At 39.1% G+C, this 17,414-nt stretch overlaps 1 protein-coding gene across 1 annotated transcript in view; it reads right to left on the bottom strand.

Moving 5' to 3' along the window:
- Positions 1-17,414, bottom strand: part of KIF4A (kinesin family member 4A) — a 130,771-nt gene that overhangs the window by 69,858 nt on the left and 43,499 nt on the right. Inside the window, exons 8-10 of the mRNA XM_055438429.1 lie at positions 8,728-8,844; positions 7,923-8,098; positions 706-767 (exon numbers count right to left, since the gene is read on the bottom strand). Coding sequence (XP_055294404.1) covers positions 706-767; positions 7,923-8,098; positions 8,728-8,844 — 355 coding nt within the window. The remainder of the gene's footprint in view (positions 1-705; positions 768-7,922; positions 8,099-8,727; positions 8,845-17,414) is intronic.

Genomic DNA, 17,414 nt, shown 5'->3' with positions numbered 1-17,414 from the left:
CTAAAATCATGGTTTTTAACATATATTCAGTTAGATAGATATAAAAATATAGATATATGTGTGGGTTACTGTACATACAGATATTTCCTAGCTCTACTCACTGAGAGGGCCTAGAAGTAGTGATATCCCAGTAACAATGGGCACACCTAATGCCCAGATCTGTTTCTAAATACCATTTTCCAACTAAAAGAAAAAACAGGGCTCCTTGGACATATGATTGATTCCAGAGCTGAGGCAAGAAAAATACAACATCTGGTGGAAATGCTTAAAAACTTGACGGTGTGTTAAAGAATACAAGAGCTACTCTGAAGGTGTTCCTAGTGGATAAGAAACAAAAAATAAAACAAGATATAAAATAAATGATGATAGTATTGGGTATTAACGCATAGAATAAAATAAATACCCATGGGTCTATATGGCTATAAATACATAATCAGATAAATAAGTGGTAGGAGCAGAAAAATACCTCTTCCTCAAAGTAGGATTCCAATTAATAAATTTCTGAGGCCAGAACCCATGCTTTTTCTATTATATCAGGTTGTCTCAAAGCTAACTAGCTAAGTCCTAAATAGACAGCAAGTTTGTTAAGATCCCTACCTTGACACCAAGTGCTATCAGAAACTTTAGAATATCAGGGGGGAAACAATTATAAGGAGAAAAAGGCTCTGTTAGAATATACATTTAAAATTAGTCTATGGCTCTTACTTTATAGATCCAGGCAGGGTACCTCCATGGGCTTGTAGCAACAAGACCTGTAGCTGCTGGACCTGGAAAAGGCAAAGAAAAATAGTCAGCTAGTTATCAATCAAAACTACTTATCCCTACTCAGCAAAATTATCATGATTAGCAGTAGGGTAATTTTACTTGATGCTTTTGAACTGTGGTGTTGGAGAAGACTTTTGAGAGTCCCTTGGACTGCAAGGAGATCCAACCAATCCATCCTAAAGGAGATCAGTCCTGAGTGTTCATTGGAAGGACTGATGAAGCTGAAACTCCAATACTTTGGCCACCTGATGTGAAGAACTGACTCACTGGAAAAGACCCTGATGCTGGGAAAGATTGAAGGCGGGAGGAGAAGGGGATGACAGAGAATGAGAAGGGGACAACAGAGGATGAGATGGTTGGATGGCATCACCGACTCAATGGACATGAGTTTGGGTAAATCCAGGAGTTGGTGATGGACAGGGAGGCCTGGCGTGCTGCAGTCCATGGGGTCGCAAAGAGTCAGACACCAGTGAGCTGAACTGAATTTTACTTGATGCCTATGAAATCTAAGGCATATCTTAGGTATTACAGAAAGCAACATGGTTGATGATTCAATGATAAAAAGACAATCAGCACTACATGAATAACTAGTACTTAGAAGGTGTCATCTCTTTTACCTAAGCATCTTCGTGAGTTTTTATTGAGCCTCTATTCTGTTTTTTTTTTTTTAAATCAGACTTAGCACTGAGCTAGGCAATGTGGGGGGACACAAAATAAACTCTTGTGGTTTATTATCTAGTTTACAATCTAGCTGATGAAGACAAGACTAAGGCCTGAAAAAGTAGGAAACAACACAAGACAGAAGATGCTAAGTCATCAAGTATACTTAAGTACTTTAGGGTTCTGAGAAGAAGCAAATTAATAAATCCCACAATAGTCTAAAGGAGGCTTTGTGGGGATGGATCTTAAACCAGAGTGCACCTGTAATCATTGTCTCCATTCCCTCTTATGACAAAAGAGGAGCTGTTCTGCTTGAGTTTTGGATCCCAGCTCTTCTTGCCTTCTAATAAATCTTACTCTATTTGTTATCTCCTCTCTCTTCTATATATGTGACTTCTCTCTTTTTACAGTATCCTTCCTATTAAGATTATAACATGTTCAAGTCTCTACCATCTTAAAAGCACCTCCTCCAATCCCACTTCCTACCACTTTTTGCTTGATTTCTGTCCTTCATAAAGTTTAAGAAAATAGTCTACACCCACTGCCTCCATTTCCTTTGCTCTTCTTCTCTCACTTGCTCTTTAACTTACTCTAATCTGATTTGTGCCCACAACATTCCACTGAAATAACTTTGGATAATGTCACCAATGGTCTTAATGTCACTATATCCCATGGGCATTTTTTAGTCTTCATTTTATTTGACTGTTTGGTAGCATTTGGGTTACCAGACACCACACTTTCCTGCTTTTCCTTCTATTTTTCAAGATGATCTTCTAGTCAATTTCTTAGTTCATCTTTGCTCCAACTGTCCTTTAGGTGATAAAGTTCCTCAAAGCTCTCTGCCTATAGTTTCAATTACCATTTATTAATAAAAACTGGTGACTCCCAAATTTATCTCAAACACAGATCTTTCTGAATTTAGAACTTTTAAAATGCAAGAACACTAGTATTTTTCATTTACTATCACATCATTATTTCCAAAGCATGACTACACATGTGATCTCATTTGATCCACACAGATTTCTCTGGGCTTCCCTGGTGGCTCAGCAGTAAAGAATCAGCCTGCAATGCAGAAGTAGTGGGTTCAGTCCCTGGAGAATCCTATGGACAGAGGAGCCTGGTGGGCTACAGTCCATAGGGTTGCAAAGAGTCAGACATGACTTAGTAACTAAACACCAACAACAATACAGATTTTTAAAGCATTTACAGGGAACAAGGTTGTTTGATAGGGAGAAACTGATATTTTACCTCCATTTTATGCCTTCAGGCAGAAAGCTTAGGGACGATTTGCTGGCCATCAGTGAAGGAACTGCTGGCAGGGGAGTGTTTTCCCCTCCAATCCAGCTCTCTCTCCCTTGCAACCTGCAAGTAAGGCTTACATCCAATTGCAGGGAGAAGAATTTTCTTGTTCCTTGAAAAGCCACTACCACTCCACTGGGGAGAGATAGTGGGAAAAGTCAAGGGCTGGCTATCAGGTGACCTGGTTCCTGTCAGCCTGCCCTGAACCACCATAGTCATTTCTTAGACCCCAGTGTCTTAAAATGGGGATAAAGATACCTGTTGTGTTCATTGGCATATTATGATGATAAAATTAAATAATGAATATAAAAGGGTTTTTCTGAACCATGTCAAGGTGAGACAGGAAACCTGAAACAAAGGGAGCTTCTTTAAGGCCTGAATCTAGCCCCTGGAGTCAGACACCATGGAAGACGGTTTAGACATAATGTCTCATTTAGTCCTCAAATCAGCCCTGAGGGGACTGAGTATTGCTATTGGGAAATATTAACGTTATTAATAAATAATACTGGGAACTGAGTATTACTATTACTGAAAGTGTTAGTCGCTCAGTCATGTCTGACTACTTGTGACCCCATGAACTGTAGCCCACCAGGCTCCTCTGTCCATGCTATTTCCCAGGCAAGAATACTGGAGCGGTTGTCATTTCCTTCTCCAGGGAATCTTCTCAAATATTTTGAATTTAGAACCTTTATACTGAACTATCTACTTGATATTTCCACTTAGTTGTCTGCTATCCCAAACCTGGTTTTTCTCTAGTGTATTCTGGTTCAGTGAATATCAGTTTCACATGCCAGAAAGCTGGGTGTCATACCTTCACCCCCTTATCTAACCCACTGGTCACTTCTATCACCACCACCACCCTAAGTCCAAGCCACCACTTTTCTTCCTCTTGGACCACTGCAGTAACTTAAGTGGTCTCCATGAGTATATTTTTGTTCCACCATAATCTATTTGTGCACAGCAGCCATCAGTTCAGTTCAGTTTAGTTGCTCAGTCATGTCCGACTCTTTGTGACCCCATGAATCACAGCACGCCAGGCCTCCCTGTCCATCACCAGCTCCCAGAGTTCACTCAGACTCATGTGCATTGAGTCGGTGATGCTATCCAGCCGCCTCATTCTCTGTTGTCCTCTTCTCCTCCTGCCCCCAATCTCTCCCAGCATCAGAGTCTTTTCCAGTGAGTCAACTCGTTGCATGAGGTGGCCAAAGGATTGGAGTTTCAGCTTGAGCATCAGTCCTTCCAATAAACATCCAGGACTGATCTCCTTTAGGATGGACTGATTGGATCTCCTTGCAGTACAAGGGACTCTCAAGAGTCTTCTCTAAAACCACAGTTCAAAAGCATCAATTCTTTGACGCTCAGCTTTCTTCACAGTCCAACTCTCACATCCATACATGACCACTGGAAAAACCATAGCCTTGACTAGATGAACCTGTGTTGGGAAAGTAATGTCTCTGCTTTTTAATATGCTCTCTAGGTTGGTCATAACTTTCCTTCCAAGGAGTAAGCGTCTTTTAGTTTCAAGGCTGCAATTACCATCTTCAGTGATTTTGGAGCCCAAAAAAATAAAGTCTGACGCTGTTTCCAGCAGCCATATCATCTTTCAAAAGTGTAAATAAATTATTAATGCTGCCACCTAACTTAAAATCATTTTTAACATAGTACATGTGGCTTCGATCAGGCCTGTTTCTTTTCCAGTCTCAGACTGGATTACCTGTTCCTTGCTCTCTCCACTCTAGACACAATGGCATTCTGAGGTCTTCAAATGCACCATACTCCTTCCTAACTCAAGACCTTTGCAGACATGCTATATGGCTAGCACTGTTCTAAGTGCTTTATATGTATTAACTCATTTAACTCTCATAAAAACTCTATGAAGCAGGTACTATTATTATTGTTTCTGTTTTATAGATAGGGAAACTGAGGCACAGAGAACGTGCCCAGGGTACATAGCTAGTGAGGTATAGAGACAGGATTTGAACCCGGGCAACTTGGCTGCATTGTCAATACTCTTTCCCATTATACTTTGATACATACACTAGTGTGCTTTGCAGGTGGCTCAGTGGTAAAGAACCTACCTGTTAAGCAGCAGATGCTGATTTGATCCCTGGGATAGCAAGATCCCCTGGAGAAGGAAATGGCAACCACTCCAGTATTCTTGCCTGGGAAATCCCATGGATGGAGGAATCTGGTGGGCTACACCCCAGGGGTCACAGAGAGTTGGACACAACTTAGTGACTAAACAACAACATGCATTTCTTCTCTCTGGAATCTTCTTCTTTCTTTTCTGCATAGATGATTCCTACTTCGTCTTTCAGATCTCAGCTCAAACATAGTTACCTCAGGGAATCCTTCTTCTCAGAGTAGATACTTAACAGAAGATCCTGTTCATACTTTCACAGTGCCCTGTAGTACACTATTTCAGTTTATAATACATTGGTATGATTGTGTGCTTAATGTTTGTTTGTCTCTCCCACTAGGAGAGTCCCATGAAGGCAGAAACTGTCTTCTTTGCTCAACAATATATTCCAGCACAGTACCTGGCACGTAATAGTGTTTGGTAAATATTTATTGTTGGAATGGATGAACAAATAAATGACCAGGAAGAAAAGCATTTCTGGCAATGGGAGTACACATAAAAGCAAACAAAGCAGCAGCACTGAATAAGGTACCTTATAATTAAAGGGATTTTGTAAACAGGTAAATTACTTATATTTTCTATAGTGAACCTTAAGAGGAAGGAAATAAAGGACAATAAAAGGAAGGAAGACAACAGATTAAATGAGTTGTAATTATCACTGAGGAGGAAGCGAGAGATGGAGTGAGCACTAGACTGCTGAGAAACACTAGATTCCCACTGGGAAGAGTACTATACCAAGAAAAGCTGACCTGCCAAGGGGGTCAATCTCGCTACCTGCTACTCTGCTAGTGCTATTGAGCTGTTGCACAGTCATACTGATACCACCACAAATTCATGTTCCTAGTCAGCTACTTCTTCCATTTCCAAGACTTTAAGCCTTCTGAGGTCTCTTCAATCCCTTGATGCTATCATCTGCTTGACTGCTCTTAGAAAATGAAGAGAAGAAAATTTTCTTCTGCTTTGAGAAGAAAATGGTCATCAGGCTGAAAATCGCTCAGTTTCCCTTCTTGTTTATCTAAATTAGTGTCAATGTATCCTTCCTATTCTAACCTCTTTTCTTCTAGTCTTATGGGCAGGTATCCCCTCTACTGTCTAAGGTGAAGCCCTCTTTATTTGTGCAGAGGATCTTAACTAAAAGAAAACACCTGATCAACTCATTTATACTCTCAGTCTCTCCAAGTCTATCCCAACCAGTCTCTGGTTCTTTCATATGTTCAAGTCTCTTCCATATTTAAAAAAAAAAATCCATAGATTTATATCCCTTGACCCTTGACTACCAGCTACTATCTTCTTTTATCTTGCCTTCTTGAAAGAAGAGCCTACCAACTTCCTCCACTTCCTTGTCTAGCATTCACTGTCCATCCCATCGCAATCTGCTCCTATCATTCCCCTGACCCTCTTCTCACTGCAGTCATCAATAGCTCTCTGGCTGATTAAAAAAAAAAAATCAATGGACCTTTTTAATCCTTATCTTTACACTTCTTTATAAATAGCCCTCCTTGAAACTTTCTTCCCTTGTCTTTCATGAACCACTGATTTTCTTCCTACCTCTTTGCTCTTTCTTCATCTCCCTTGTTGTCGGCTCTCCTTTCCCCCTTCCTTAAATACTGCTGTTAACCCTGAGTTCTATCTAGCCTTCGTCTCTCTTCTTGGCCATTTGCTCACTCAGCAAATGTAAGTGCCTTTAACATGCCAGGCACTCTTCGATTTCATCTTTGTAACATCATGTACCATCTAAATTCTCACTTTTGTTGCTTAGTCATGTCTGGCTCTTTGCAACCCCAAGGACTACAGCATGCCAGGCTTCCCTGTCCATCACCAATTCCTGGAGCTTGCACAAACTCATGTCCATGGAGCCGGTGATGCCATCCAACCATCTCATCCTCTGTCATCCCCTTCTCCTCCTGCCTTCAATCTTTCCCAGTATCAGGGTTTTTTCAAATGAGTCAGTTCTTCACATCAGGTGGCCAAAGTATTGGAGCTTCAGCTTCAGCATCAGACCTTCTAATGAATATTCAGGACTGATTTCCTTTAGAATGGACTGGTTGGATCTCCTTGCAGCCCAAGGGGCATTCAAGAGTCTTCTCCAACACCATAGTTCAAAAGCATCAGTTCTTCGGTACTCAGCTTTCTTTAAGGTCCGCCTCTTACATCTATGCATGACTACTAGAAAAATCATAGCTTTGACCAGACAGACCTTTGTTGGCAAAGTAATGTTTCTGCTTTTTAATATGTTGTCTAGGTTTGTCATAGCTAAATGCTGACATACAAATCTGTATCTTCAGACCTCTCTACATTAAACCCACATACCCAGCCATGTTTGAATAACTATACTTAGATGTCCCTCAAGAGCTTAAAACTCAAAATGCCCAAAACTGAATTTCATCATTTCCATTTCCCTGCCTGACCCCTATTTTCCTCCTAAATTCCCTGACTCAATGATTGTTACTACCATTTATTCAGTTGCCCAAGCAAAAAACCTGGGGATCAACTTTTATTCTCCCTACCTACCCTTTCACATCAAATCTGTAGCCACATGGCAATCCACTCCAGTATTCTTGCTTGGAGAATTCCATGGACAGAGAAGCCTGGTGGGCTACAGTCTGTGGGGTCGCAAAGAGTCGGACACAACTGAGTGGCTAACACACAACACACATACATTCTACCTCCTTGTTTTTTTTTTTGTTTGTTTGTTTCTATCAATAATTTGTCCCCCTTTCTTTATCTCGACTGCTTCTGTCTTTAGTTCAGGCCATAGTGTTTATTATAATTCTTTAACCAATCATATAAGGACCTTTGGGATCTGACTCCTGCATACCTCTCTTGCCCCATCTCTCACTGCTCACTTCTTTATCAGTGAAATATCCAGTCCCACCCTCTAATCTTAAATATGACCAAAAAACATGTTCATAGGAGTTACTTTAACATGTCTTCATACTAACAGAATGCTTAACCAACATCTCTAAAGTCCTGGTGGAGAAAAAGCTGAGAAACAGGAGCTCTATCATTCCACTCACATACTTGTAATTTTCCCCATCAAATGTTAAGTCCCTTCTACCTGTTGCTTCAGATGATTAAGTTCAGCTGTCTGGGGATCAATATTAACAACAGGTTTGTTCTTGATTTTTCTTGCTCTGTCAGCATAACGAAGAGTGTTTAATGTTTCCTCTAGATTGGAGTCAGCAGGACTCACACAGGCTATCATAAGAGTGTGGCTATTACCTCCTAGAGAATCTGAAAAAGAATAATGGAAGGAAATGAAAACCAACAAGTAGGACACAAGCAAAGCTGTCCACTGGGTTGGAGACTTCAATCTCAGAGCTGTAAGAAAATAATTCTTAAGTATCTACAAATTTCCTATTGCATCAATATAAAAACATAAAGAATTTGTGTTGTGTAAAATGATATAGTTTAGCATCCTATTGCATGTATCCTCCTTAAGTGAGACTGTGACGTCAGCAGTTAATCAGGTTAAAACAACCAGGGCCTGGGCCAAGTAAGTTAGCAGCCACTATTAGGATTAAACATTCTTTGGATGCTTCCTCTAGGTAGATTTTAACTCTTTAGGGAATTTTGCTTGTCAGCATTAATAAATACAGTAAGCAAGTTCATTTCCAGATACAAAGTGCTAAGTACAGTTGACACTACAGATTTTTTTGGCTCTCAAATCCATATATGAAGACATTTTTCCATTACCTTAGAAGCCTGCTTGCCAACAGGTCTCTCTCCTGTTTATCAATTGGACAGCTCTGTATGTAATAGTCCAAAAATCTGGCTTTTTATTAATATCTGTCCTATCTTTGCATTCTCATCACTATCATTCTAAGTTACTCTCTTATTTTTTAGAGGCACTTTGGGCTTACCTTGAAGCAGTCGAGTCAACTTGGAATCTCTGTAGGGAACAAAGCCACCCTTTTTGTCATCTCCAAGAGCACTGATTACATTTCCCAAGCATAGGAGGCCTCGGTTAATATTAATACCTAATAGTTGGAAAGAAAATTTAAATTGCTTGGTAACATCTAACATATACCTATCATGAGAAAGAGAAACAAATAAAGACCCCATAGAATTATTAATTCAGCAATCTTAAGGAAACCTCTTAATCCTGTTCACTTTTCCGAGAGAGTCTTTTTTTTTCCCAAACAGAAAGCTCTATATAAAAGAAAAATATTATTTAAAAATCTTTAGTGTTCTTATCAAATATTCTTATGCTCTTTGAAAAACACACCATATTTTCCCTAGGTGGTATGGGTAGAAATGAATAAACATAATACTGGTAGAAGCTGGTGATGTCCACTTTGATATTTTACTTTCTTTCCATCTCTTCCTCTTTCAAACAGTTGGTCTTCCAGTTAAACAAAGTTTAAAGGGCAAAGATGAAAGCACAATTAAGTCAGTTGGCACTTCTTGCCCTTTTCCATGGAAACAAAGCAGACAGACAGATAACAGATCACCATGACAACAAGCACTTGTATAGTTATTTACTTTTTATACTTTCCTCTTGTTGCTTCAAATAGAGTAAACATTCTTCCACTTCTTAAATTCCAAGGTTTACTTTTTAAACATTGTAATAATCTCTGAGGTCCCTTGAAAGCCCCCATGGTTATGTTTATCTTGAAAAGTCTATATAGTATAATGATTACAGTCATGGAAAGTCTATATAGTATAATGGTTAAATGCATGGGCAATGGTGGCTAGGTTCTAATCCTGGCTTTGTCACTAACTAGTTATGCAAGTTTGGGTAAGTTCTACAGAAGGGGGCAAATCTATCCACTTCATAGGTTGTGGTGGGGAGTTAATAAGATACCTTATATAAAACAAAGTTATATGATATATGGAGAAGGCAATGGCAACCCACTCCAGTACTCTTGCCTGGAAAATCCCATGGACAGAGGAGCCTGGTAGGCTTCAGTCCATGGGGTCACTAAGAGTCGGACACGACTGAGCGACTTCACTTTCACGCATTGGAGAAGGAAATGGCAACCCACTCCAGTGTTCTTGCCTGGAGAATCCCAGGAACGGGGGAGCCTGGTGGGCTGCCGTCTATGGGGTTGCACAGAGTCGGACACGACTGAAGTGACGTAGCAGCAGTTGCATATGATATATAAATGGCATCATGATTGTTAGTACTATTCTACTTATTCAGCCACTGGACTCCCTTATAGGTCTATAAGATCTACATAACAACTGTATCTATAAGTTCCTTAACTCCAAAATTCCTCTCTGACTGCATCCTACTACCATCCTTCCGTTTCTTTCATGGATGCTGTTCTTCACCCTTATTGTGGCTACAAATTTACTGACACTCTTTCTCTTTTTCGCTGCACCACACGGCATACAGGATCTTAGTTCCCCGACCAAGGATCGAACCTGCACCTGCTGAAGTAGAAGCGTGGAGTCTTAACCACTGGACCAGCAGGGAAATACCAACTGACTCTTTCTAATACCCTTGGTAGATCATCTTTCCTGGGCTTTAAACTACCTATTCTGAACCCTGCAGTCATTTCAGTTATACTTTGCCAAGCACTCATTAAACCCATGACCTTCTGCCATTCCCACCATGTCAATTCCCAGGCCTAGGTTAAACCAGCTGTGTGTGTGTATGTGTGTGTGTGTGTGTTTGCGCATGCACATGTGTGCTTCTCTCTACACTGCAATGCTGAAGAAAGTTACATAATCAAATGGACTGGATTCATCCATTATAAAACATGCTATCTGACCTTGGCTGAACCCTTGGTCAATTGACCATCTTCTCTTCTTCATTCTTCCTTCACCATGGCAGCTATTCTAAACACTCATCATTTCCAAGACTGGAAATCTACCTTCACTCTATTAGTATATGATTTCAACAAATACATTATGGTGGTCAGTTCTTCACAAGGGCTCCCTAACCTCCCCTCTCCTCACTTCACAGTCTTTCTTTGCCATTACTGATTCCTCTGTTGTTCTCCTTGTTTCAGCAGGAAATAACTACCTTTATTTTCCCTTCAGAAGCCTCTGCTGGTGTTTCTATTCCCTTAATTTTCCCAGGGACCCTGGATCATTCAATCTTCCACCTCCCTCTAAGATCTTCAAGTTATTTTCCCCTTACGAATTCCTTCTTTTCAGTTTATTCACATGCTCAAACATCCCAATATATAAGGCTGAGTGCCAAAGAACTGATGCCTTCAAACTGTGGTGCTGGAGAAGACTTGAGAGCCTTTTGGACAGCAAGGAGATCAAACCAGTCAATCCTGAAGGAATTCAATTCCTAAAGGAAATCAATGCTGAATACACTGAAAGGACTGATGGTGAAGCTCCAATATTTTGGCCGCTTGATGTGAAGAGCCAACACACTAGAAAAGACCCTCATGCTGGGAAAGATTGAAGGCAAGAGGAGAAGGGGACGACAGAGGATGAGATGGTTGGATGGCATCACCGACTCCATGGACATGAGTTTGAGCAAACTCCAGGAGAAGGTGAAGGACAGGGAAGCTCGGCATGCTGAAGTCCATGGGGTCGCAGAGTCAGACATGACTGAGCAACTAAATGACGACGATGAAAATAAAAACAGTTCCCTCAAGCAACCATCTCTTTCTTTTCCTGTTACTGCCATTTTCCAGGGCCATTTATCCCATCCAGGATGTGAAGGAGATCCTGCTGAGATTGATCAAACCTCACCATTGCCTGTACTAATCCTCATATTAGTTCAGTTCTTTCTCTTCTTACACCTTTTAGCCAAACAGAACATTGTGCCATCTTATAGGCCCATATCCCATCTGGGATGTGAAGGAAAGACTGCTGAGATGTGTCAAACCTATTAGGCAAAATGTCCATCTATTACTTAACAGGATCAACAACAAAAGCCCAGACAAGCCATGAGAAGAAATTATGGGTACTGTGATCTAAGCAAGAAGTATAGACTTAAGAATAAAAAGGCTGAATTTTTTCTTCAAATGAGAGTTGGGGTTTTGGAATAGAAAGGAGCAAGGGAAATGAATGTCTCTCTGGAAAGGCAGGTGGCACAGTCGAGAAGATTAGGGGGAAAAACAGAAGTAATATGATAGTACAGATACACTCTGCATAGTCAGAGAGAAAGGGAATGATCTGTTACTGCAATTGGTCACAAGACTTAAAGGAGTAACTACTGAGAGGTGATAGGGTGAAAAGGAACTTAATTGGGAGACAGAATCTTAGCTCAAACTCTGCCTCTGGTACTTATCAATGTGTATGAACTTGGACAAGTCACTAAAACTTTCCTTTTATCCATAAAACAGGTGTAATACATACCTTACTTACCTCATGAGGCTATAAAAATCAAATGTGATCTATAAAGTGCTATCCACATGTAAGTTATTATTAATAGGATAGAGAAACTTAGATAATGTAGTTGTTTGCTAAGTTACATGACACTGAAAGCAGAGCACCCAATATAGTCCTTATCTATTCTCACGACAATTTCTTCAGCAAAAGGATACTGCAAGAAAGAAATGGCTGCTTTGGCCTTCAAGTTGACACACATGGAAGAACTGACAATGTAAGTGAAATGATGAGAATCTGGTTGTAGGGGACTGAGGTGCAGGGTCAAATATCAGTACACTAGATGTTAAGAGATTTCTAAAACTCAGGGGGAAAGAGAGTTATGCTTCTGGTACCGAAAGTCTAAAGGGGGAAAAGTATGAAAGGCTTTCAAAAAATAAAACTGTAATTATTTAGACACACATTATTCCAATAAAAATTGATATAGCTTCACAGGAATCAATGTAACAAAACCGCATACAAAAAGAACACAGAGAACATTAGACGAAGTTCTGTTCAAACATAGGAGACTGACCATCAGCATTTCTTTCCCCCCTAAGATACCATTAAAAGGAATTTAGAAACTGATAACCCATAAGATCACAGAGCACAGGAGAGGAAATACCAACAGGCAAGAGATTTCAATGTTTTTAGAGTACAGATGAAGAGCAATAACTGACTCAGCAAATCTAAAGTGCCTGCAAAGGGACAATAATGATGATGACAGGGATAATAACAGCTAAGTTTATATAGTGTTTACTATAAGCCAGATACTGTTCTAGGAACTTTATACATATTACCTCACTTAACCCTCACAGTGGTCCCATAAAGTGTGCATAAAGCATGATTATCCTTGTGTCAACAGATACGAGAGCTGAGGCACAAAGAGGTTAGGTAACTTGCCTAAGGTCACATAGCTAACAAGTGGCAGAGTCAGGATTCAAATGGAGGCAGTTGGGCTTCAAAGTCCATGATCCTAACCTCTATGCTCTACGGAAATGAGCTTATTTGCTCCCTTAGAGGCACCAGGTACCTTGGAAAGAGGAGAGACTTGAGGCTGAAAAGATGGGGTTGGTAGAAACTATATTTAAAGAAATCTTGAACTCTCAAGTCTTCCCTCCAGAGCCATGTGACTACTGTATCCCCCATTCTCAATCATTCCTAGTCTACTTAATGGGGTAGACTTTCCAAATACCCGCCCACTAAATGTTGGTATTCTCTTTGGACTGTCTTAAGCTTTTTGCTTACTATATGCATTCTTCCTGGGTTATCTCATCTTTGCCTAGAGTTCCAATAAATATCTGTATTAATGACTCCCTCAAATCTGCATCTCCAAACCAGACCTCTTTCCTATTGTCCAAAGCTATATTTTATCTGCTAACTGAATAACCTCCAGTGGGCTGTGCACACATGACATTGCATAACACAGACTTAAACAACACAGAATTCATCTTTCAGTGCAAACCTATTTCACTTCCAGCACTGTTCCTTTTCATTGTCTCACCGTCTAACCAGACACCCAACAAACAGCAAATCTGAGATATCCTGGACTCTCCCACTTTTCTCACCTCATACATTCAAGTCCTTTTCATCATTTAGTGAATATGTTCAATATTCTAGGCACTGTGCTAGGCATTAGAGATACAAAGATGAATAAGTCACAATCCCTACTTTCAAAGAGTTAAAAATATAAAGGGAGAGAGACACACCAACAAAAAATATTGCAAATATAATATTAAAGGAAAAGATAAAGATAGTAAAAATGAGTTCTCATAGTAGGGACTGGGAATTGAAAATTTGAGCTGAATTGTGAAGAATGACTAGGACAATGATGCTAGAGGAGGGAAGAGTAGGAAAAAAGAATGTAAGGGCATTCCAGGCGGAGAAGTAACATATGTCAAGGCACATATTTGTGAGAGAGGGCATCATACATTTAGGAACTACAGGTAGTTCAATAGGAAAACAGTGCAAGTTACGAAGTAAATAGTAACAAATAATGAGGCCAGAGGACAATTAGGGGCAGATCATAAACACCATATGTCATGCTCAGGTATCTGTATTTACCCTGTAGAGCAGCGGTTTTCAAATTGTGTTCCTCAGAACCTTATGGATACTTCAGGGACCCACAAAAATACTGCAGAGTTTGTGTAACTGTAGTTTGAATTTTGTTTGAAAAATTATTTTTATTGTGGTAAAATATATGTAACATAAAATGTACCATTTTAACAGCTTTTAAGTGTACAGTTCAGTGGCATTAAGTACATTTACAATGTTGTGCAACCATCACTGCTATTTAAAATTATTTTAACTATTTTAAATAAAACTGCATTCAAATGGCTCATTCTAATATGCTATAAAGCAAATCTTAACACGCTGGAGTCTGCTGACACATAATCTTGTACAGCAAGGTTAATTAATTTTTCTGCAGTCTTTGAATATACCTCTGTTATTTGTACATATGTTTGAATTTTTTGCAAATGTGTAATTTCAAGTTGTAGCTGTGCACGAGACTTTTGCCCAGTTTACCTGCACACTCACAGAAAATTGTACAAATAATTGTACCACTGTAGCACATGAGCTTGTACTGAAACACCAGACAGAGGCAGTTACTCAGTTCATGTGCTCATCACATTTCCATAGTCAGTTGTGTGGCACCAAATGAATATGGAACTCAACATGTTACGATATGCTATTAAAGACAGTTTCACAATCTAAGTAGCCACTGATGGATGAATGAATAAAGAAAATGCGGTACACACACACAGGAATGTTATTCAGCCACCAAAAAGAAGATCTTGCCTTTTTTAACATGGATGGACCCTGAGGGCATCATGCTGAGTGAAATAAACCAGACGGAGAAAGACAAACATTGTATGTCCTTACTTATATGTGGAATATAAAAAACCTGAACTCATAGATAGAAAGAGAGTAGAATGGTGGTGGCCAGAGGCTGAGAGGCAGGGGAAATAGGGAGATGTTGGTCAAAGCTACAAACATCCAGCTATTAGATGAGTAAGTTCTGAGATTTTACATACAGCATGGTGACTATAATCAACAGTACTGTATTATGTACTTGATGGCTGTTAAGAGAGTAAATCTTTTTTTAATTAAAACATTTTTATTGAGATAACATTGGTTTATAATAATATATGTTCCACACACACAAGATTGCACTTCTACTTCTATATACACTATAGTGTGCTCACCATTAAAATTTTACTTTTCATCCATTACCACACAGTTGATTCCCTTTATTCATTTCATCTCTCCCTGACCCCCTTTCCCTCTGGTAACCACTACTCTGTTCTAAGGGAGTAAAGTTCAAATGTTATCACCACACACACACAAAAAAATGGTAATCATATGAGGAGATGGAGGTGTTAACTAACCTTATTATGGTAATCATTTTGAAATAAATACATGTGTCAAATCATCACATTGTATAACCTAAACATAATATATGCTATAAGTCAAGAATATCTCAATTAAGCTGGGGAAAAAGGATGAAATGCAATAGTGTATATGAAGCACTTAGCCAATGGCAGCCAAAAAAAGATGATTTCAGGGCTTCTTGTAAGCTTTGTGAGTGTCTTGTCAGACATTAATGGTTATTATATAACATTCAGGAAATATATCGTTAGTGATCCAACATTTAATTTAAATGTCCTCGAAGCTCCTAGATCAGTTTAATAATTGAAGAGACTGTATAATTCACAATTATGTCCTATCACTTCTCATCGAAGCTCCTAGATCAGTTTAATAATTGAAGAGACTGTATAATTCACAATTATGTATTAGTATGAATCAGGATTTTCTTGATAACGTATGACAAGAAAAAATTATATACAAAACCTTAAATAAGATTGTAGTTGTCATCTAAAATCCCCATCATGTCATGTACTAAGAACTAAGAATGTTCATTGGAGCCTAGTGTACAAAAGTCTGGAACCAACCTAATGTTCATCAATAGGGAAATGGTATAATAAATACAATGGCACATCTATACAATATATGGACATGAAAAAGAACACAGTAGAGGTGTATATGCTAATATGGAACAATCTCCATAAATAAAGAGTAGATTAGAAGAGAGTACATAGAATGCTTCCACTTAAATAGAGAGACTGTCTAAACACCTAGACAAGGGATCTGGGGAGAGAGAAAAAAATTTTTTCTTTATACTGCATTAAAAATATTTATTTTGAAATAATTATAGATTTACAGGAAGCTGCAAGAAATATGTACAGCAAGGTCTTGTATGCCATTCACTCAGCCTCCCCCAATGGTAACATCTCTCATAACCATAGTACAATAATCAGCAAAGGGAAATTAACATAAGCACAATCCCCAGATGTTAGTTTTTGTATATACTCTGTGTATGCGTATAGTTCTGTATAATATCACATGTATAACTGTGTATAGTTGTGTATAATGTCACATGTATAACTTCATGAAATGATCACTGAAATCAAGATACAGAACTTTTCTATCATCTTAAGGGTCTCCTGTACTACCCTTTCTAGGCACACTTACCTCTTCACACTCCAATCCCTACACCCTGACAACCATTAATCTTTCTCACCTACAATTTTGCTAGTTCAACAATGTATAAATAGCACATATAGTGTATAACCTTTTGAAACTAGCCCCTTATTTTTTTCACTCAGCATACTAATAATAATCCATCCAAGGAGTCTGTTTCAAAAGTTCATTCTTTTTTACTGCTGAGCAACTTCACTTTCACTTTTCACTTTCACACATTGGAGAAGGAAATGGCAACCCACTCCAGTGTTCTTGCCTGGAGAATCCCAGGGACGGGGGAGCCTGGTGGGCTTCCGTCTATGGGGTCACACAGAGTCGGACATGACTGAAGTGACTTAACAGCAACAGTATTACATAGTGTGGATGTACCACAGTTTGTTTAACCATTCATTTACCTGCTGGTAGACATTTGAGATGCTTCCAGTTTTTGGTTATTACAATAGAGCAGCTATGAACATTTATGTACAGGTTTTTGTGTAAACATTCACTTTCTCTGGAATAAATGTTCAATAGTGCAATGTATGAGAAATTCGATTTCACCACATTCTTGCCAGAATTTGGTATTTTTTCTTTTAGTTATTTTGAGAGGTATGCAGTGTTCTTGTGGTTTTCACTTGTATTTGGTTAATGACTAAGGATGCTAAACATCTTTTCATGTGCTTACTGCCATCTTCTCTTACTGCCATATTCTCTTCAATGTAATATCTGTTTGTGTCTTGCTCATTTTCTA

The sequence above is a fragment of the Moschus berezovskii genome, chromosome X, assembly GCF_049115385.1.
Source record: "Moschus berezovskii isolate FMDL1 chromosome X, NW_MosBer_1.0, whole genome shotgun sequence".
Taxonomy (NCBI): domain Eukaryota; kingdom Metazoa; phylum Chordata; class Mammalia; order Artiodactyla; family Moschidae; genus Moschus; species Moschus berezovskii.
The sequence above is the reverse complement of the archived record's forward strand: the minus strand, read 5'-3'. Positions and strand labels throughout refer to the sequence as shown.